The sequence below is a fragment of the Lathamus discolor genome, chromosome 4 (assembly GCF_037157495.1).
Source record: "Lathamus discolor isolate bLatDis1 chromosome 4, bLatDis1.hap1, whole genome shotgun sequence".
Classification (NCBI taxonomy): domain Eukaryota; kingdom Metazoa; phylum Chordata; class Aves; order Psittaciformes; family Psittacidae; genus Lathamus; species Lathamus discolor.
In genome coordinates, this window is record NC_088887.1 from 6184390 (window position 1) to 6207400 (window position 23011).

Here is a 23011-nt window from a genome sequence, read left to right on the forward strand (position 1 = left end):
CCCCGCCCCGTTCTCTCCCTATCCCCTCCCTCTGTCTTCCTCCTCCCGTCTCCCCGTTTTCATCTCCCTTTCTCCTTCTCTCCCTATTCCCCCCCCCCTCTTCTTCCTCCTCTTCTCTCCCCCTCTCCATCTCTCTCTCGCACTCTCTGCTCCCCTCTTCCTCTCCCTCCCTCTTCGTCAGGCGACTCGCCCCAGGAGCTGGGTCCGCCTGCGGAGCCGCCGGGCCAAGGTCAGCAAAGGGGGATTTCACACACGTTGCGGACCGTGTCGGTGCCTTGGTGGGTTGCGGCTGGCAGAGAGGAGCTGGGGGGAGCTGGTGCTGCGAAGGGGGGCTCTGCGTCGTGGGGTGCAACTGCAGCGAACGCGGGCGGTACAAGTTGTGCTGCCGTACAACAGGGGGAGCATCAGCTCTGCTGGCTGGAAAGCTGACATGAGATCACACAGAATCATTCGGTTGGAAGGGACCTCTGGTGAGGATCTGGTCCAACCCCACTGCCCAGGCAGGGACACCTAGAGCAGGTTGCGCAGGAACGCGTCCAGGCGGGTTTGGGAGCCACACAGTTTAGGGGAAGAACAAACTTCAGCAGGTAATGTGCAGCTCGCTGCCTCAGAAAACGGTGGTCATCCAAACCTAGTACTCCCTGCAGCCTGGCGTTTGACACCGATGGTCCACAAAAGCCTGATGTTCACTTCGAGGGACAGCCCAGCAGTATCCCCTTCTGAAGGCTGGTCTCAAGGCACAGTGCGTTGTCCTGGATGAGAAGATCCCAGCTGCCAGCAGGTCCAGCTTACAGCCTCAGAGCCTGCAGCTCATGCTCGGCTGCCTGCCCCAGGGAACACCAGCACAGCACTAGTACAGGACAGAGAAGCTCTCACCGTAGTTTTATGTCTTGGCTGAGAGAGACCAGATTGGAACTGGTTGCTGGGAGGATGCCACTTCCCACCTTGCACAGGTCAACTTTCCTGTAGCTTATGAGATCTTTGGGGTTAGCAGAGAGAAAACTGAAGCAGAGACTGACACTTTCACTTAGATTATGTTAGAGTGGAAGGAACCACAGGAGCTCACCCACATGCATCCAAAGCAGGACTAAGTTCTTCTTACTGAAGAAGAGCTTCCACATTGTAGAGTGTGACAAGAGCTTCACAGGGCAAAGAAAGTGAGTGAAGCAAGAGAGAAACTTGAGCCTGGTAGCTGGTGCCCTCACCTAGGCTCCTCTGGTTTTGGGAACTCTAAGGATACGTGGCAAGGATACATTCTTCCCTCGTGCATATTTATAGAGTCATACTAGGTAGCATGCCCCTAAAGTACTCCTTAAAGACTTGAGCAAATGACAGGTTTTCCTCCTTTCCTTACTGAGTACCCAATGAGCCTTGCCCATGTCTTCCCTTCCTCAGCTGCTGAGTCAATTTTTAATGCTTTCTTCCTCCTATCTCATAGTTAGGACACTCTTCCGAAAGTCAGGAGTTTGAATGGCTTTTTGTTGACATGAGAACTAAACCCCATTCCTCTGTCAGTTGTGGAAACAATATGCTGGAGCCTCCATGCTGCTAATCCATGATTTCTACTCCATAGGCGAAGGACAAGAATTACCAGAGCTGTGATACCAACTATTCTGGCAGCAGAATGGATCCAGGCCTTAATGTACAGTGAGCCAAGCTCTGCATGTATTTCATGCCCTCCCTTATATGTAAAGACCATAGAAAGTAGTTTTAAATAGTCATCATTTGCGTAACTCACAGTTGGTTTCCTCCAAGGTCCCATGCTGCCACCCTGACAGCATTGTTTCTGGTATCAATGAGCGGTTTTCCAGGATAAGTGAATTTTCCTGTGGTCAGATTTCCACTTGGCTACTGGGCACTTGCAGTGCAGTACACCTCTGCCAGCTTTGTGGGTGGGAGGGTGACATTCCCAGTTGAGTTGGGCACTTTCAGCGTTCGCTTGAATGTGCAGAGAGTGCAATTTATTTTCAATGTTTTTCCTGAAAAGAAATCGTGTGTAAAATGGAGTTCGTTTGCTTTCACTATCCCGGACTCATTCGCAAGTGAATCACGCTGTGAGGAACTGTTGGAAGAAATCGGACGCAGTGCCTTTGCAGCATTGCCATTATCATCAGTTCCATAGGGAGGTAACATGAGTGACACCAAGGTTAAATTTCTGAGCTAATATAACTGTAGTTACTGAGTAAATAAGTTCACGAATAAGAAGAAACCCCTTCTTACCAAGATAGATTTTAGAGGCAAGAGCATATTCAGCACAGAGGAAGCGAGTGGCTTTCGCTGTTTGCATGAGCCCCCACGGCGTGCTGATGCAATACAGAATTTCTTGGAATTACAAAACCTGAGATTACAGAAGAAAAAGAAAACCCAAATGGAAACCATAACACAAAACTGTGCAGGAAACAGGATTTTCGATGTCATGAAAATGTTGGGCGGTTGTTTCGTTTGGGGGATTTTTTTAGCGTTCCAGGATGTTGTTGAAAACTCTACACATACACATAGCAGTGTGTACGCTATGTGTATAAATCAGATGTGCACATCTTGGCTGCAGGTTTGTTCTTCTCTAAGCTGTGATACCTGGTGCCTGCCTTACATTACATGGCGTTTCAAAACGTCCATAGAACTTGGCAAAGAGTAACCGTCGCATCCTGCTACACAGAATGGGGCTTATTGCCAGAATTCTCAATAAAAAAAATGGAAAACAGTGTTTCCTGGTTTTCTTTAGGTGCTCCAATATGGTTTGCCTTAAGAAATTAGTAATTTACACAATTAATCATGTTGCCCTGAAGCCTTGTAGGGACATATCACTGTCTATTGGTATTTCACAAGTTTATTTCCTTCTTTCTCGATTGAGGGATTATCCAGATCACTGGAATTTGTGAGTGTAATGAAGGAGTGGGCCCATTGTAGTCTATGGGCTTTTATCTTACGCTTTGTGAATCATCTTGAATCTAGTGCTGGGATTGGAAAGATGAAGAGCAGGCTGGAAACCAGGATTTGGCTATTTGTATTGCAGCTTTCATTCTTGGAGAACTGACTGGGCTGACAAACTCAATCGCATATTTGAAGGGACACTAAGAACCTGCTTCTCTGACAATAAGCCAGCTTGGTTATGGAGCCAGGTATTTCAGGATCAGAATGTATCTGTATACGTGTCTCTAGGATGATACAGATGGGGCAGGGATTTAGTAGCCCTCCAGGCCAGGCAGCTGATGCTGCCTAACTTCCCTGTGAGAACCGGACAAGTTTCTCTCAGGAGTGACTTGGAAATAAAAAAGCTCTTCTGCCTAAAACAGCCCCAAGGCCTTTGGCTGGAGAAAACTAGGGCAAGGAAATGACTGCTATTGCAAATAATTGCAAAGGAAGATAATGTTTGATGCTTCTGGAAAGATCTTTGGCCATCTTTCTGATCAGACTGAACCAATTTCTTCATTTTATTGTTCAAATAAAGCAGCTGTAGAATAGCGCAAGGACAGGTTACTGCTCCTTCACTCACAGAATCATCACCTGCCTAGGTGAACACCTTTAAGATCAAGTCCGACCATTCCCCCAGGACTGCCAAGTCCACCACTAACCCATGTCACTGAGGGCCTCATCTACATGATTTGTGAACACTTCCAGGGATGGTGATTCCACCAGTGCCCTGGCAGCCTGTTTCAATGCCTGACGTTCTTGCCATTTAACACAGCCAAGGGCAAATTTTCCCTGGTCTTCTGCAGGAAGGACCAACACACACCAATGAGACTTAGGAAACAGGCATGCTCTTACCTGACAGTTTTAATGCAGCCAGGGAGGTGGTACCACCCCCTCATGAATGTCGTGTGACTGACTCCTGGTTACACATTTGGTTCTTCACTTCTGCTTCTCCATCTGTTTACACCAAAGCAGTAAAGTTTTTTATTCTGAGATCCGTTTGAAGTCTTTTCATGCTTATGAAACTGGTGCATTACTGAGATCATGCTTTTATTTCCTGTAGTATCTGAAAATGCACTCTCCAAAGGAAAAGTGAAGAGTGTCCCTGCCCTAAGAAATACACAGTCTAAGTGTATTATGGTGTTATGGCCACCAGTTGCATTTTAGCCTGTCTTTCCCCTCATTTTTCAGAAGTAATCTATTGCTTTGTGGTCTTTTAGCAGTTACTGCTAAAGTTAGAAATACAGGAAAGAGACAACAATGCAGTAGGAAAGTACATAGATGTGAAACTGATATGAATCTTCCCAGCATGGATTTACTGTGAAGTCCTGGACAAATCAGTGTCCCTAGTCAGAAATTAGCAGGCAGGTCTAAGTGGCAAGGACAAAGCCCTGTAACTCTGTCACTTGTTGGGGCTGGTTTCACTAGCTGATCTCTGAAATGGGAAGCTTGCCTTGAAGAAATGGAGGTAGGGAGGGAAGAAGCGTCAGCATGGTTTTCATCTGTTTCTGTTGACACGGACTATGGCAAACGGCCAAATAAGACCAGAGGTAATTGCCCCTACCCTTTTTTCCCAAAAGATCACAGACTGGTTGATCATTAACACAGTGAACATGATCAAGCCACCCATGACAGCTGTTTTTGCCTGCTACTTGGAGTGGACTCGGAGGAAGATGGTTGAGGATCCAAAGAGAAAGCTGCTCACTGTTCTTGCTGTCCTCTTGCTGCTCAACTCAGCACAAGCAGGTAAGTAAAACAGGAGTGCCTGGCAAAGGGATTGAAGGTTTTACATAGCAGGATTTGAATTCAAGTCTCCCCAGACAACCTGTGTGTCAAAAGATCCTTGCTATAATCTAGTTAGGTGCCAGGAGAAAGGGTGGTGCAAGAATGGTACTTTCTTCTCCCATGCTTCGATTCAGTCTCAGTGATTGAATTCCACTAACCTGATGTAGTAGAATGATCTGGATTTACTCTGAAGTGTAAGGAAGCGAAAAAGGGACTACTTGACTTCTGGCACAGGCACCTTGTGCTCTGAAAGCAAGTGTCGCAAGTGTAATCTGCAGTAGCTGAGAGAAAATAAACAGGCACCAACATGCTTCTATTTCTTTCTTCAGTTGTGCTGGCAATGACTCTGCTATCATCGCTGCAGCTCCACATCACCTGCATCACACTGCTTCACAGTCTGCCATATCTTTACTCGTGATCCCTCTCATTTTACACCATTTCTGACCACACAGTGCTTGCACTGAACCCGCCCTTCCTTGGTAAGCCGGCTCAGAAGCTGCCTTTTCTCCATATTGATCTCAGAGAACATGCCTTTCTCTCTTGCCTTCAGTACACAGGAAGGCCAAAATAAACCACAGCAAGGGATTGTCACTTCCCACAAAGGGGAATCTGAATATTGCATCTCATTCCTGTGAGACTGTGTTGACCCTTAGGCCATGTTCTGCCTTAGCTGGTGTAAAGTATCTTCTATAGGAACAGCCAGCAGTTAGGAACATGGTTGTCTGATTATTTATCTATTAGATCATTGTACATGCAGATTCAAGGCTGTTTCACTTTTTCCAGTCCAGAAAAGGGAAAGTGGCTGCATTGTCATTGCAGCAGGATGCAAACATGCCACTTCATACAATAACACTTTTTAAGTCAGAAGGGATCATTTAATTATTCGGCTTCCTGCTCACTGTGGGTCAATAAATTTCACCCCATTACTAAGCCTACCAGTATTTGAATACAAATATCCCCTTTCAGTGGGGACTACCTGTTGGCAACCATTTTTTTTTTCCAAAGATCTAGTAGCCAGCTCATAAATGTACGTAGTAGCTGGTGTGTGTGGCTGATCTGAAAAACAAACCCAACCAAAAACAACAGAATGTCATTCACATCTCAGTAAAACCACTTGACTTGAGAGTCAAAGCTACCATGACATCCACAGTTATCTTTCCCAGGCAGTGCTGGAATTCCATTGAAAGACAGAAACAACTTGGTCAGACTATATTTCCAGAATAGGCTGTATAGATAGAATATATATATCCCAGAATAGGCTATATAATTTATATTCTATCCTTTTTATCAATAGAAGTGAGAATGCTACTTTCTTTTTTCCTAATGGATTAGAACAAGCTTTTATTTTTCCCATTGCAGAGATGCAGACTGAATATGCTGTTCACTGCCTTTCATTGTAGGGAATACAGACAAACTCTCAGGGCATCACTGTACTGACTTCCAGACAGCCAATTTCCTCCGGGGCAGTAAACTTAAGGTCCAGTTTCTTCTGTTCACCTCCTCAAACCCCAGCTGTGGGGAGCTGATTTTAGCTGATGATGGCATCAAGAACTGCAGCTTCAACAGCAGCTTGGACACCAAGATTATAATCCATGGCTTCAGGTGAGAGAAAGAAGAGCACCGTGACTAAGGTTTCACTGCTAAATTAAATGCTGCTGGGGCATTCCCAAGTGCTGGGTGCGGCTGGTAGGGAGATTTCCTGCTCCTGTGACTTTCTTAGTCTCTCAGCAGTGGCAGCATGCGAAACACCTAAAGATAGAGTCTGGAGTGCTCTGCCCAAAACTGGACCTGGGGACTGTTGGTGGGCCAGGGCAGAGGCATGGAAATTGGTGCTGACAACCCTCATTACAATGCAGCTTGAAGTCCTTCAGTTTGCGGCCAGCTCCCTATTTTTTGTGTGTTTCACAGTTTTTGGAGCCTAAAAAAAAGTTAGGAAATTGAAATCTCTTTATCTCTGTATCTCATTCCTGCATGTTCTCTCTTTCTCCCTCCTTATTTACCTCTTCCCTTTTCTTTCTTTCTTTCAACCTTTTTATTTAAGAAGCCTTTTCTTCAAGATTGTTGCCCCTTAAAATTGTCTTCTTGGAGCTCATGTCCTTACTTATTAACAGCCTGGCTTAGTCAGCCATTTAGGAGCCCTGCCAGACACATTAACCGTTCTTGAAAGGGCAGGGATTTGAGCTGGGTTCTTTTAAGCTGTCACCATCCTGCAAGCTTATTTTACTTCCCGATTTTTCAGCCAGGTGTGACCATATAACACTATTTTGATGTGCAAAAGCCTGAATAGAAAGTGCATAGAAGGCCAGGATGAAAGCACAGAAGATGTTGCAGGGTCTTTTCAGAAAACCAGCTCTTGCCCTCATGTGACATAGCGTGTCTCTCACCAGGTGGTAACAAGGGAAGTGGGTAGAACATAGCCCCCTCTGTTTTCCTTGAATTCTTGTGCATAGATTTCATTGGGTTTGGGTTTTTTTATTGCCTACAGGTGGGGAAATGTAGCAGTGAAAGACAAGGTGATTTGGCCAAGGACTTCCTGCCAGTTGGTAGCAGAGCAGGATCCATATGTTCCTGGTCAGCTCATGTACTTGAGGTGGGCTCTGTGGTGGCACCACAACAAGACTGAGATCTCAGCCTGAGCCCTGCAAATGTTACCTCATTCATTAAAGTATCTGGTTCCCTTCTGAATCAGTGTGTTCTGGAAGGTGTTACTACACCACTGCAGATGGCAGCTATTGGTGTCTGGACCCAGCTTTCAACAGTGTCTGGCAGCCTCCTCTAAGACATGTGAAGCCCCAGCACCAGTGAACAACATATGCCCTACTTTGAAAGGCACCTAACATGCTCGTTTCTGATGACTCCACAGGGCTTTGGGTACTAAACCTTCCTGGATTGAAGGGCTTGTCCATGCCATACTGAACACAAGCCCGGTGAACGTGATTGCGGTAGACTGGGTTTATGGGTCTACAGGAGCCTATCCCTCTGCAGTGGAGAATGTCACTGAGCTGGCCCTCTCCATCTCACAATTCATCAGCAAGCTCCTGGTAAGCTACTGTGCATTTCTAGTGTTGGGGGGGAGCACGGCCAAAGAACATCATTCATGCAAAAGATTCAGAGAGCTGCTCCCAACCTGCTGTCTCCAGGAACTTGATTCCAGAGTGAGCACTGTGTAACTCTAAAAGAGATTTCTTTCCCCCCCCCACACCTCTCAGTCCAGACTTGGGCATGCCACTGGTTTCCATCTTTCTCTTGAGTTTTGACATTTTCTGAAAACACACCCCTGTTGTCATTTTAGATTTGCTTTGGGCTTCAGATGTAATTCCCAGTAGCTGGAAAGCCCCAGATGTGTCACAGTTAGTTTGTGCACGGCACAGCTGAACACCCCTTACACAGTGAACGTGATATATCTTTGTGCTAACCAGCTATGCATAAACTGCCTGTGTAACGTTTGCACTGCAGACCCAGGCTGCCCGGCATAGGAGTTCCTGGGTATCTACACACCTTGCTGTGCACAGTCACACGTTTCTAACCTGTTGCTGTAGGAACCCTACACCAGTCATCCTACCCTTGGATCCACTGTGTCATTAGAAGGATGTGGATGCAGTGGAGGGGGAGAGGACTATCACACCTCATTACCGATTAGGTCATAGAGTGAACAAATGACTAAACTGGACAATGTCCTCACTTCTCATTCCATATCTGTGCTGAGCTGTAGTCTAGTTACTTGAGGACTTTTTCAGTCCAGCCTCTCCTGCAACACTACACCACAGAAGGCTGTATTTTCCTCTCAGAAGTCTCATTACTGCTCAAGGATATGGTCTCATTTAAAAGTCAGGATTTTTCATCTTTCCCTCATGCTGTCATGCACCATATGCTCTCCCACTGCATGGTGTTACATCATGCAGGCCAGCCTGCTGGCAGCTGAATTCCTGCGGATGGAGTCATCTCACATCAGATCTAAGTGGCTGTGCTTCACCTGGCAGTTCAGCTCATGGATAAATCCTTAATCTCTGCAAATATAACCTGAAAGTACTAATCAGTATATTGGCACAATGGTGGTGTAAAAGTGACAAAATTTTCTCAGCTTTACTGAGAAAAAGATTATTCCCATGGTGAATATGGATCACTCATCTGAGAGAGGAAAATTCAGCCTGAAACAAGCTCTGCAAAAAGAGGCTATAGGCCATGTAGTTACAAACAGGAATATCTGACCTGACCAACTTGGTTAGGGTTGGGTTTGCATCTGTGGACCTGAATAAAGACTGAAAAACAGAAAGGGCAATGCCCATCATTCCCACAGCTGTTTGGTTCTCTACCATACACCTCAAAGGCAATCCTATGTTAGAAGAGCTACAGAGCTGCTGTATGGACTGAGAAAGGGTATTTCACCTTTCTGCTACAGAAACATTAATTTGAATTATCATCCATCTGCAGGCCCTGGGAGTCTCAGGGACATCCATCCACATCATTGGGGTAAGCCTTGGGGCACATGTCGGGGGCCTGGTGGGGCACTTCCATGGCGGTCAGCTGGGACACATAACAGGTATCATAAAACTGAGTTTTGGGTTCTTGTCTGCTCTTCAAGGGAGAAAATGAAAGACCAAGGAAGGGGAGTCATCCATAATGGTCTTTTAATTGCATAAGGGCTCATTAGTTCCAAGTTTACGGGCTTCTTCCTAGCTTCAGAAGAGCCTAACAATCCCTTTCCAGCCATCAGTCCCCTCCACACTGCCAGAAGAATTCATGTACTTGCAAAAGAGTCCTTCCATCCCTGCCCCACTCTTCAAATTGGTTGCCAGCATAAAAAGAATACAAGGCCTCATGAGTAATGAAAACCCACGACACCCACATCCTTTGTTTCCCCTTTATACCTGTGTGGTTCTTAAAGCTAAAGCCCACAGTGCATGTCATTGTGTGGAGCAGCAAGGGTCTGCTGCTCTGCAGGAAAAATGTGAGCTGAGAGCCAAGGGGACAGCCACAGATAGGCAGGGGCAGTGGCCTCACTGACAAGTGGCACAGTCTTACCATATCTGGGCGAGAAGAGCAGAGCAGGTCCAGGGACAGGAACCAGGGTCATCCACAGCTGAGTGATCACCAGGCAAATCTGTAGTGCTGAGGCAAGCCCAAGTTCAGCCAAGAAGTCCTGTCATGATAAAAGCAGGACACCAGGCTGGGCATCGCATCCCTACAACACAACTCCAGCAAGGACCAAAGGCAAGAGCCTGAGCCAGTGTTGGGTAGCCCCAGATAAAGCTTCTTGCTGTTCTCTCCCACAGATCAGCTGTTTTCACAGTAGACTGAGCTAAGGCCACCCAGCTGTACCAAATCAGAGCTGACATTAAACAAAGAGAACCAGTTCTCTGGGTGTGGGGAAGAGATTGAAGTGGGGAAATTACAGAGAAAGATGGTTAGAGCCTGATCACGGCATTTAGAGCTTTTTGGTTCAACTCAGCTGTTTGGTATGGAGTGTGAATAGAGCCACAGAATGATTTAGGTGAGAAGGGGCCTTAGAAGATTTCTAGACAACCTCCCATCACCCCTAAAAAAGCACAAACCAGGGCTGTCTTCTCAGTTAGATCAGGTTGTTGATGGTCTTGCCAAGCTCTGGGAATTCCCAGGGATGGAGATTCATTTTGATAGGAGGGAAAATGTCACCAAGAAGGAAACCCTCTCACAAACGCAGGCATGTCAGCTTGTACATCGTTGATATTGCCTTCTCCATAGAGAATTAATGGTACAAGGCAGTGAAACTTGGCCAGCTGGAAACTGGCATGTGAAGCAGAGCTGTTTCTTAAACTACTGATGTTACCTGGGGTGTAAAACATCTCGGGAGATTACTTTCCAGGGAAAAGTGAACAGGATAAACCTCAGCTGGGAAGAAACAAACAAATCTCTTTAACCTTTTCTGTGGAATTGCCAGGGATAATTTCCCCTGTATTCCTCTGACGCCCCGAAGGTTGCTCCAGGAGCAAGTTTTGGGCAAAACTGTAGATGCTTAAGGACTCTATTTGTGAGAGAGACCTCAGAAGCCTCTGTTTTAAGGATGTTTGATAATATTGAAGCTTTGTAATGCGTGGATTAGTTAATACCGGGGATGCCAGATTCATCACCCAACTGATGATCTTCAGTGACATTTCTCAGACTGTAGTGTTAATGCAAATTATAGTACACTTAGGGAAGGTGTTATGAGTCTTATCCTCTTTCACTGAAAAGCCAAGACACTCTGTACCCACTCTGTCAGAGCTATTTGAAGTTCAGTCACAGCTTTACAGCCTAGAAACTTGAGGTACAAAACTACTAAGGGGGAGTGGAACAGTGGAGGACAAGGTAAGGAAGCTGTCGTGGAAGTTGGGGGGGCAGAGACCATTCTAGAGCACAATCAGTGCAACCTGGGAATAATTCATCCCTTCTGCCTAGCAACAGTTTAAAAGTTTTGACAAAATAACTGGCCCAGAAATAAGAAAGAGAGGCTGAAGAGCACGGCTTCTTGAGGTGTTTGATTTTGTTACAGGCCTGGATCCTGCAGGCCCTAAGTACACCAAAGCCAGCCCTGAGGAACGCCTGGATCCTGGGGATGCCCTCTTTGTGGAAGCCATTCATACTGATGCTGACAGTAAGCTGCCTTCCATCTGCTTCAGCCCATGCTTCTGTTGGTCCTGCCATCATTATTCCTGAGGAGCCTCTATGTCATTGTCCCTTTTTTTTTTTGCCAGATTACCAGAAATTCAGGCTCACTCTGAGGAAGTTTCTTGGTGAGATAGGCTTTAATGATTAATTCATTGGCATGTATCCATACCACAGAGCACTTCAAGCAACGGCCAGGTGGAGATTAAACAGAGGGTAATCCTTCAGCGAGGGTTTTTCACTCAGCAAAGCGAGTTTATGCAGAATCAGCTTAGCATGGCTTTTGCCATATGGAAGGAATTTACATGTCTAGTCTCACTTTGCTTTTTCCCACCTAATGTAAGAAAAGTGCCACTGCTAGCCCCGAGGGAAAGTAACAAGAGTTAAACCAACAGCTCCTTCAACAACAGGGTAACTTTTCTAAAGCACTTGGGGGCTATGTAGGCAGAACATGTGCTGAAGAATAACGCCCTGCCCTTGAGTCATACCTCTTGCCTGGAGATCATGAAAACCTCTACCAACGTAACTCTCAACCATGCCACATTAAGGCTGTGGTCAGTTTTGTTCTCCTTTGCACAGGATCAAGAACCTGAGTCACAGAGGTGATGATTAAGCTGCAGTTCCCAGTCATTTTGATGGCAGGACCTGGGGCACTTTCTACTTCATGCAGCAAGCCTGCACAATCATAGAATCATAGAATAGTTAGGGTTGGAAAGGATCTTAAGATCATCTCGTTTCAACCCCCCTGCCATGGGCAGGGACACCTCACACTAAACCATCCCACCCAAGGCTTCATCCAACCTGGCCTTGAACACCGCCAGGGATGGAGCATTCAGGTGTGTAGGAACAGGAAATCTGTCCTTGCTGTCTCCAGCACTGGAGCTGGGTCCAGCATTACTAATCAACCAGTTACTGGGGCCTGTCCTACACCGTATAGGGTGAAGCCTACAGAAGACCAAGCGTAGGAATGAAGTAGCATTTTACCTCCTTTCAGATTTTGGGATCCGGATCCCTGTAGGCCACATCGATTACTTCGTCAATGGAGGCAAAGATCAGCCAGGATGCCCCCGGTTCCTCTCTGCAGGTGAGAACACTCTGTGGCCACGAAAAGGGCTTTCATGGCCATTTAGCAGCCTGTGAAAACCCTATTTGGCAACCAGCTCCTGCTGCAGTCTGGGCAGACATCAAAGTGATACAATATGTATTTGTAAAGATATATGGTGGTGGGATTCATAGCCCATATCTCCTCTCAGCAGTACATCAAGCAGCTGAAATGAAAACCACATACAGGTCAAGTGTCTTGGCAACTCTGCGGTCAAGAGAGAGATGTGATTTTAGTGACACTTCTCTATGAGCCAAACCCTAGAGTCAGTAGAGTTTGTATCAACAAAGAAAACATTTTTGCTAGAAAAGCTCTGAGGTACTACTGCAAAAGCTTCTTTTTGTAGTTTGTGCTGCAAGCTGTGTCCATACTTACACAGCTTGCACGATTACAGCCCTTTGAGAATGGGACTTTACACAGTAAATAGAGCGGATAAATATTCAACTATGCTCTGCATGGGGGCCAGGTTACAGGGGACACCTCACTTCTATAGCTGGGGTCCCAGTGCAGGTGGGAGCCAAAGCCATAGTACCCCCTTGCAGAGCACCTGGGGCCTCATTGACGGCACACTGATGGAGACATGGCAGCCCAGCAGTCCCCCTCTTCTCAGGGACTCTATTAGCCTGGGAGATGCGCTTCTAACTTCCTACATAACTTCTGTTGCAGTGGGGATTTGGGCTTGTCACAGAGACGCCCTGCAAAATGTTATTAACGGGGAGGGAATTGCTGCAGAATCAGTAAGAGTGTTTCTTGGGAGCAGGCAAAAAAGGCTGAAGCCAACAGGAAGGCTCATGGCTGCTGTTCTCCGGGTGCATTTTGTCTTGCAGGCTATAAATACCTGATCTGCGATCACATGAGGGCAGTACATCTCTATGTCAGTGCCTTGAAAAATGCCTGTCCCTTCATGGCTTTCCCTTGTGCAAGTCATCAAGATTTTTTAAATGGTCGCTGCCTGGACTGTGTGGACCCCTTCCTGTTCTCCTGTCCCAGAATAGGTACGGTAACAGCATGAGACCTTCCTGGAGCAGAGGACAGTCCATTCCTGACGGGTGCCAGTGCAGAGCACAGTATGCAGTTCAGATTACTCTGAGCAGGATTCGCCTTGAATCTCTTTGGGGATAGTAAGAAACTGTTTCGGTTTCAGGCTTCTACAGAGAAGCTCTAAAAGCTCATATATTGCCCAAGACAGAACACCAAAATCTTGAACTTCTGATCACGACAGTTTTCATTTCACAAAGGAGTTTCCAGAATCACCTGCCAAACAAGTGGGCAATTGACTCAAAAAGTGTCTTGTTGAGAGAAGCAGCTGGAAATTTCAGCCCAAGCCTGAGGTCCCATTCTCCCACAAACCACTCACTGATGCTGTGTCACCGCCTTCCCATAGATTCATGCCATGGCCATCCCATAGATAAACTCCCTGGACTGGGAGAAGGTAATAGTTACCTCTTTTAGGCTCTGAAACTGGGCTGTGGCTCAAGGGGAGGAAGCGTCTTCTAGTGCTATTTGCAGTCTGGTTCCAGAGGAATATAAGGAGAGGGCTCTTCTGGGATGGGTGCTCTCAGATCAGCTATGCCTTGCCCATGTCACCCAGCCACATTGTCAGCTAGTCAGTGGTGCAGGCCTCAAGCTGTGGTGGTCTTCTCACTTGACCAACAAGTTACATTTCCCAGTGTTTGCATTGTCATTTACATTTGCACTGCGTTTCCTCACTCGGTAGTCTTTCGTCTCCCTCATTTTGCACACTGATAACAGTCTATCAGCAGAGGAATGAAATACCACCAAAAGGTATTCTGATGATGGTTACTTGGGGTAGCCAGAATAAGCTTTTTGAGGGAACATTAACCTGCCAAGCAGAAACTACAAACCTGCACTTGCTCTGATCTGCACTGCTATAAGCCAGGGTCTGTCCCCCAAGACAGTGGAGTTGGGTGGGGTGAGTGGAGGAGAATTGGGAACAATTCTGTTTCTGTTCTGGGTCATTCATGGCTTTCCCTGCACTGGCTGTATCTCCTCCTGCAGGTCTGCTGGAGCAGGCAGGTGTCAACATGACAAAGCTTCCCAAGGAAGTAAAAGTGTATTTAATGACCAGTCCTTCAGCTCCATTCTGTGGTAAGCAGTATGAGAACAAAAATTAGTCAGAAGGGTGTTGACCAAATGAGGTAGATCCAGGTAGTTAGAACCTACCATCCCCATTAGAATCAGCTCTTGTGGCCCAGACGGTCTGAGACGCACAGCTGAAGAGCCCTAGCCCTGCACATCTCCCCTGTAAAGCCCTTCCCAGTGGATTTATCAGTGTGGGCAGAGCCCTGGGTTAACACAGCCACATGGCTTCAGGACTGAGGGGGGGTGAAAATGCCTGTTTATACAGGACTATGCAGACCTGCCTGCTGTGCCTCTGGTAGCAGAGAGACTTGTTTCTTTGTTATGTCAGTTTGTTTCTTACTGCTGCTGGGGCCAGGGAACCAGTGCTAGAAGGCTTCTCTTGGCAGGGGTAGGTCTCACAATACCAGCCCTCACTCCCACATACTTTGCCTCTTGCTCAGTCCATCACAGCCTGGTTGAGTTCCATTTGCAGAAGAAAAGAAACGTAGTCACCAGCATTGAGATCACTTTCTGGAGCAACAGCACCAAGGACACAGTGAAGATCACCATGTGAGTGATAGTGCATGCTTTTGGCCTGTTTTTTTTTCCAGCTCCATGTTTAATGCTGTTTATCTCAGTCGAGGAAAAGTACAACAATAGCAAATCTCCCTGTGGGGCAGTCACTGTGTGATGAACCACAACCTTTCTTCTGGAGCCTCTCCACATTTACCTTGTATGCCCTCAAGAATCAGGCATGTGCTACCATCACTCTTGTCGTGGTTTAAACCCAACCACACAGCTCGTCCACTCACCACACTCCCCTAGAGGGATGGGGAGGAGAATCCAGAGAATGCAACTTCCACGGGTTGAGATAAGAACAGCCCAGTAACACAGGTATAACACAAACCACTGCTGCTGCCACCAATGATAATAATGATAAAGGAAATAACAAGAGGAAAGAATACAACACCTCAACACCAGCTGACCAATAACTCGCACCACTCCCCCCAGCCAAGCACCGACCAATACCTCGTCCAACCCTGCAGTCCCAGCCCTTCTGGGTAACTCCCAGCTGCATCCTGGGCATGACGTGCTGTGGTATGGAATACCCCTTTGGCTAGTTTGGGTCAGGTGTCCTGTCTCTGCTTCCTCCCGGCTTTTCCTCCTCCCTGGCAGAGCATGAGGCTCAGAAAGTCCTTGGTCAGACCAAACATTTGAGCAGCAACTAAAAACATCGGTGTTAACAACACTGTTCCCAAGCCAAAAAATGAAACCACAGCACTGCACTAGCTACTAAGAAGGAGAAAAATGACTGCTACTGCTGAACCCAGGACAACTCAGTAACCCGAGACAGGCCTGCCTCCTCCCTGAGTGCAGTAGGTATACTCTGGGATCCCCAGATTTGCACTGTGTTGCTACGCTACTTCATTTTCTACACCATACGCATGCCTGGTGTCAGTTCTAACCACAGCCACATAGTTATTACTGCTCTGCCAGTCAGAGATAGCTACAGCAAGACCCCATCCATCAGTGGTTCCAGGCTTAGACAGCTCTCCTGATGCCTGACAGGACAGCAGGTACAAAGAGGAGACGAGTGCATCTCTGCACAGTCAGGAACGTGTTCAGTAGCTTGTTGCCTCTGCAGCAGTGCAGCAAAGCTCTCAGGCTCTCGCCATAGGGAATCATCCAGGGGGCAGGGGATGAAGACCATGTGTGCAGACAGACAGATCTCTCTTGAAAGCATCTCCCTTCTCCAAACTGTATCTGAATTAAAGGACCAGACTCAGGCTCCTGTTCCACAGCCCTTGCCACAGGGTATTTCTCCACCACAGAACTTCCCTAGAAGTCTTTCTCACTTCTTCCTATCTCTTCTTTCCTACTGCTGTGGGCTGGAAACCACAAGGTGGACATGCAGCTAGCACGCACTGCTGGCTGCCTCAGGAAGCAGGAAAACTGTCTGCTATAGAGTGCCAGCCAGCTCTCATAAGATCAGAGGGGTTCCTGCACTGGCTTCCACACAGTCCTTAGTGCTAAACCAAAGCACTGTCACCTGAAGCTGTGTTGCCCCTTCAGTCTCAGGCACCAGGAGGTAGGGATGAGAACCAGGGAAAGGGAAGCCATGCTCCAAGGTGCTGTCCAGATTGACACAGCTGACCGGTGACAGATTTCCAGCCAGGAACTGCCATCTGGATTCGTACTCCTGCCTGGTGCAGCTCGGTCTGTTCGACCCCTCCCAAACTTGGAAGCCAAATCCGCCTTTCCCAAAGATGAAGAAAGGGAGGCAATAGTAACACCCCGGTCAAGTCAGGCCCCGTGCAGCGCTTCCGTTTGCAGCTGTGGCACACAGGGTTTGGTGTCCTGCAGAAGGCACGTGAGCACTGGAGAAGCGGGACAGGCAGGCAATCCCCAGGCTTTGCTGTACCCTCAGGTTTTAATGGGACACTAGAGTTACAGCAGGGCAACCTATCCAGAGACACCCTCACCCTGAGAGAACAGCAGTTGTTATCTCATTTAAGTGCCTTCCTAAGAAGCACAAGGCTAAACTGAGAAATAGGCTTACAGCAATAAACCTACAGATTTGAGAGTATAAACTCGAAGATATCCCTGCTAATTCACACAGTAGCAAACAGATTTCCCCACTCCAGGCAAAGCTCTGCCCTCCAGTGCAGTCAAACTCAGTGCCTAATGGGCGTAGATTTTCAGATAGCAGTTCAGGGACTGATGAATCACTGACTCATTTCAGGTCATCCGACATGCATGGCACCCCGCAGCTCCCCAGAAGTGCACAGGGACTGGGGAGTGTTCAGCCAGTCTCATACTTTCAGCAAGTGACTCATGCGGTTATGTCTTGCCTCATATTGTCCTTCTCCGAACATCAATTCCAGTCTCATTCCTTAAGGTGCCATTACCCCACTGGTTGCTTGGAGTGCCCCAAGAAACATGGCCTCAAGTCCCATAGCTGCCATGGGTCTGGCAGAGTGAGGAACTTGTTACACTTCTCAGCTGCACTGACATTGCTTACATATCCCACAACATCATCCCCCATATCCAAGAATCACAGAACCATAGAATGGTTTGGGTTGGAAAGGAGCTTAAGGTCATCCAGTTCCAATCCCCTGCCATGGGTCCGGAGCCAGCCAAGAGTCCTACATCCATCCAAAGGTTGTGTGGGGTTGGAGCAAATGTCAGTCCCAAGAGTGACTTTCTTTAACCTGTTTAACCTTACCGTGTTCCTCTGTCCTAAGGCAGGGCTGTGTCCTGCCCATAGACAACACACAGTAGAGAGACGGCCTCCCCTTTGTTTGTTTTCCGTTTGTTATCTATTATTCACTTTCATCACCACAATTTCATGATGCTTCCTATTTTTGGCAGCTTCAAACCAGACACAATCTGACACACAAAACCTCCAACACCTACCAGTGCGGTTTAAGGGAGGGACTGGTTGCGCTGGTCTGGGTTGGCCACTCTGGCCTAGAAGGATGCTGAGTGCAATTGCCAGCTCACTTCCAGGAGCTACGTTGGTTAACAGAAATGTAGGCTCTTCCTGACCCTTTTGTCAGCTCCCTCCTTTCCCTACCATCACATTTCTACTCAGGCAGTCACCCAGGTGCTTCTGGGATTGTGCTGAGTCAGTTACGCCCATATTCTTCATAGGCACAAAGAAATCTATGATCTCCAGGCTCTTAGAGGTGCCAAGAAGATCAAGCAGAAGTCCACTGAATGGACTTCACATGAGAGGGGTGGCCCATCTACATAGCATGGCTGGCCTGTACCCCTTCGTAGCACACAACTGACTGGGCTCTAATCGCTGCTTACCAAACCTCTGGTGTTTCTCAGTTCATGTTACCTGGGTAAGAATATAGGGACAAACATCCCTCTGTCCAAGCATCACACCTTCAACATGGTCAAAAGCAAATACCTAGGAAAAGCGTAAAGAGAAAGAAGGGAGTGTAAGCATGTAGCAGTACTTCCTCTAATAGTTTCCCAGTATCTGAGTAATTGTATCTGAGGGACTTAAAGAGCCAAAGGTGGATCTTTGGCCTTATTAGCTTTTCTCTTCCATGAGCTTGTCCAGTCCCCTTCCTGTGACTTTCTAGCATCCACAACATCCCATAGCAAGGATTTTAACAGCTTAAAAGGAATGGTACTCTGCAGTGTGCAATCTTTCTGAGCCTGCCACCTCTTAACTTCCTTTGATGAGCCCTAGTTCATGTACTGGAAAACATGGTGAGCAACCAAACCCCATCTGTGCCGTTCATGATTTCATAGATGTTGACCACTTACCTCTCTGTGGCCACTGGGGCAGTGTTTCAGTCTACGTGCAACAGCAAAACCAGTTCTTGTAATTGTGTGATGGAAGGAAGGGTATTCATCTGTAAATAGTCTTGACTATAGAGATGAATCATAGAGAGGCAGACAGCTGAGTCTTCTCACTCCCCTGTATTATGTGAGGCCTTCCCAATAATACCCCAGGTTCCCCCAGTGTTTTAACAGCTCTGCATACTGCTTGCATCTGCAGGTTGACTGAATGCTCTCCCTCACATCTCTCACCCTGCCTTGCAGACCGAAGCACCAGGAGGTGGGCAAACGGCTGCTGGCCCACAGAGTTCCCCTCTGCCACATAAGCAGCGTGACACTCAAGTACCTCCCCAAGAACCAGTTCTGGAGGAAGGACGAGGCATCCATTGACGGCAAGTTCTGTGCAGCCCCCCTGCCTCTGGATAGCAAGTAAGTCACTGGAATAACTTACTGGGACCCACTGAGACTGCGCATGCAGCCTGCGGTTTGACACAATGCATCCTCTCCCCTGTTTAGATCAACACGTAAAGAGGTCTCTCCCATCACCTCAGTGTCCCTGTGTAAATCATTTTCTACCTATGAAGGAGAAAAATCACCAAGGTAGTTTTCTAGGAATTTTCTACACTTATTCCTCAGGGATAAAAGCATTGCACTGTGAAAGGAAAGTGGCTGTGACTTACATCACCTTGAAGATGCTTAAGTCACAAACCATGGTAAAATCTTGTACTAACTGGAATTTATTCCTTTTGTTCCCGATTACTCTCTCCATCTTTCCCCTGTCAACAATGGGCCCCCATCTGAAACATGACAAACATTTTTCAGGATGAGACAACAGAAGACCAGTAATGTATTTCTGCTTCTCATACTGCACAGCTCTACAAAGCACTAAGGCTAAAGATAATTATTTTGGGATTTTCTGGGCCATACATCACAGAGTATATGCCTTCACCCATGATTACCTTACCTAGAGTAGAAGCAACCAAGTCCTCATCCTGAGAGACATAAAGGTCTTCTCAATGGTATAATATTCTTGCCAGGAGTTTCGCAGATCCAAAGTTCCTGCAGGCAGGGCGACGTAGCTGGGTCTATGCTGACATACTAAACTCTGTCCGTGTTGCTTCTGAGTTAACTTTTATGCTGCGTCCAGCTGAAGCAAGCTACTGGGTACTTCAAAGCAGGAAAAAACAGAAGCAGAAGGCAAAATGGGCTCACATTCAGATTCTGTTCTGATGGGCAGGAAGGAGACTCAAGCACAAGGCAGTAAAAATAGATCCAATAGACCCAGATAGGGGAAAAATAGAGGCATTCCTATGTAAATACCAGGCACTCCCTTGAGCATAAGGTCTGTTCCTTCCTAGCATGCTTTGCAAAGCAAAGCACTCTAAAGTTAGGATGGATGTGGAGATAGGTGGCCTTTTATTACTTATGAATGGCAAACCATGGCACATTGTCTTAAAGAGGTGCTAACCTGCACTGCTGGAAACCCTGGACCTGGCTGCAATGGAGACAGAGAGCTGTAGAGTTGCACAGGTTCACAGCTATGCTCTTACAACTAAACTGAGAACACCTCAGGGCAGCAATAGCACTGCTAGCAGTGTGTGTGTGTGTATGTAAAGATGAAGAACACAACCCCATACAATTCATCCCAGTTCACCCTCCAGCCAATTGATCCTGGCAAGGGCACAGCACCCTGTTCATCATGCCCTTGCAAAGCAGTACCAGGTCCATCACCATTTTGCTTGCTCCTGTGTTAGAACAGCAGGAACCACTTGCTAATGCCCAGTCTGATTTCCCTGTGCTCTTCCCACAGCAGGGTAATGTCATGCCTGCCCTGGAATCTAACCCTCCCCAGCAACACAGACATCTCCTATGAGCTGCACACTGCTTGTGCCTAGCCACTGCATTTGGAGCATGCATGCATACCCCAGAATGGAAAGGATCCCTAAACCTATTGCTGCTGCCTGCTCACAGATGATGCTTTCACCATAAAACTGGATGGGTTATTTACTTCCTGCATGAGGGACAGGATATCAAGGAAAAGCGGCAGATCGGTGAGCACCAGGTTGACTGCTTACAACGAGACCTCTCAGTTAAAAGGCTGGATTTGGACTTCTATCTCATGGGCTCTGTACCCGGCTCTGAGTGCAGCTATCAGCCCACTCCCAGGAGCTGTGTTGATTAGCAGAAATGTGCTAAGTGAGTACTGAGTGAGTGAGAAGAGCAAGTAATTTAATCTCAAGATTTGGATCTGTATGAAAGAAGAGATAATATCATTCTTCCTACAACAGGACTGTTGGAATGATTCACTTGTGGTTTATATTAAAGTGTCCTGAGCTCTGCATGTTAAAGGTGAGAGGTATTATTTTTCCTCAGCAAGGGGAAATGATGTGGTTCAGGGAGTTATTGTTAGCCAGTGTTCCAATGGGAAATTTAGTAGACCCATCTGTAAGACACTTTCAGAGTGAGACCCTATGGATTTCATGTTAGTGCTCCTGCTAAGTAATCAGAATAGATCCACTTCCCTGACGAGCCTGGAGCAGCTCTTCTGGCTGTTGGCTTGTTCTCTTTGCAGCTCACATAAAGTTAAACAGACACCAAGAACGTGGCAATGCTCTTGCAACCACTTTTACACTGCTTCAACCAACTGTCCAGAACAGAAGGTAATAGTAGGAGGATAGAGCATCATAGTTACAGGGCCAGCTAACACAAATTACTCCTAGGAACTCAGCACAGTCTTTCAGACCTGGAAAAGTAGCTGAGGTCTGGAAGGAATTGGTGATTACAATATTACAATTACAATATGAGATTACAATATGATTACAATATGAGGCACATGTACATAGAAATAGCCCTTAACCATCCACACCTTTTCCACCACGTTGGTGAATACGTAAATTAAAGAGGAGATGAGTCTTTCATCACCTCTGCCCACAAATCACATCTTCTATAGGCCATTTCCTCTGGTTCTCTGGACTGGCTTCACTGGGTGAAAGAAGTGTACCAGGAACACCATGGTCAGGAGAGGGTGACATACTAAAGGCATTTCCGCCATGAAGGAGCCTCAGCCATATGTCACGAGCTGTCACTATTGCTCCACTAGATGTTGTCACTGCAGAGTTAGCTCCTGCTGTCAGCTCACGGCCAAGCTTTTGGGCCCTGAAAGCCACCTAACAAACACCATCTCCAGCTTACACTCAGGAGGGGGGCAGAGTTGGATTCTGACAACCTGACAGAGATCCAGGTTAGTCGGTGCCATGACTGAAGAGTTTCCAGGGAGCTTCTTATTGAAGACTGGAACATAACCTCAGCGGGCACCTGCGGAGGGCACCAACTAATTCAGCTCAGCCCATTTACACCGTGGGTCCCACATATGCACCACTTCAGAGCTCTCTCCAGACCTCAGCAAGAGCAGAGATCTTGCAAACCAGTCTCTGGGCCACAGCCCCTGTGCGAGCAGCACAAGGCAGGTAGGGCTGCCTCCACCAGCCCAGGGCTGACATAAAGCCAGCTCCCCACACAGGATGGCCATGTCCCCACAGCTCTCTGCCAAGAGACACAGAGAACACCCTGCTCTGAGAGTGCTGATGGAGGGACAGATGGTCCTCACTCCTTCCCTGGATATCTGCCCTGGAGAGGCTCCTACCCTCACCACCCAGCTTGGCTGCACCAGGCTCTATGGGACAGTGGATTCCTCCACCAGCACTGCCACCTCCAAATCCCTGACAGAGGAGATGGCTGGGGAAGCTCATCAGCCAAAGCCCGTTGCAGCTGAACCTGAAGAGGCTGTTTCTCCATGCTATTTTCATCTAAGATATTGCACTTCTTCCTGCCAGTGGCTGCTCTCACCAGAGATGTTTTGTACTCACTCACTTCTTCACTCAGTGGGTGCATCTTTAGGTCATCCCCCGCTGAGCACACACACACAAAAATAAGGGGGGGTGGACAGACACAGACAGATTCAGGCTCTCCTTGTCTACACCTGCCCCCAGTCCCAATTCCTCCCCTTTGTTACTTCACATAAATCAACTCAAACAACCAGAAATTCACCAGAAGTCGATAACTTCCTTGAGAAGTGGTGGTTGTCATAAATGAGAAATCCTAACCCCTGGAAAAGTAATTTCTGGTCTTATTAGAGTGGATGCCCACTGAGGTGCATGATACCAAATCTCCATATCATGCTCTCCATTGCAAGCCCATTACCAAAGCCATCAG

At 47.2% G+C, this 23011-nt stretch overlaps 1 protein-coding gene across 9 annotated transcripts; it reads left to right on the forward strand.

Annotated features, from left to right (window-relative positions):
- Positions 1-13: 13 nt before the first annotated feature.
- Positions 14-21147, forward strand: PLA1A (phospholipase A1 member A). Of its 9 annotated transcripts, XM_065676102.1 has the most exons (15): positions 26-229; positions 648-953; positions 4491-4656; positions 6096-6297; positions 7559-7736; positions 9127-9235; positions 11204-11305; positions 11406-11444; positions 12311-12400; positions 13246-13413; positions 14438-14527; positions 14962-15070; positions 19064-19228; positions 19316-19399; positions 20610-21147. In XM_065676102.1, the coding sequence occupies exons 3-15, from the start codon at positions 4524-4526 to the stop codon at positions 20692-20694; spliced, it is 1554 nt and encodes a 517-aa protein (XP_065532174.1). In that variant the 5' UTR covers positions 26-229; positions 648-953; positions 4491-4523; the 3' UTR covers positions 20695-21147. The 9 variants fall into 9 exon arrangements, with proteins under 9 accessions (XP_065532175.1, XP_065532173.1, XP_065532174.1 ...); XM_065676103.1 differs by lacking the exon at positions 648-953 and having other exon boundaries at positions 14-278; XM_065676101.1 differs by lacking the exon at positions 648-953 and having other exon boundaries at positions 14-229.
- Positions 21148-23011: the final 1864 nt, after the last annotated feature.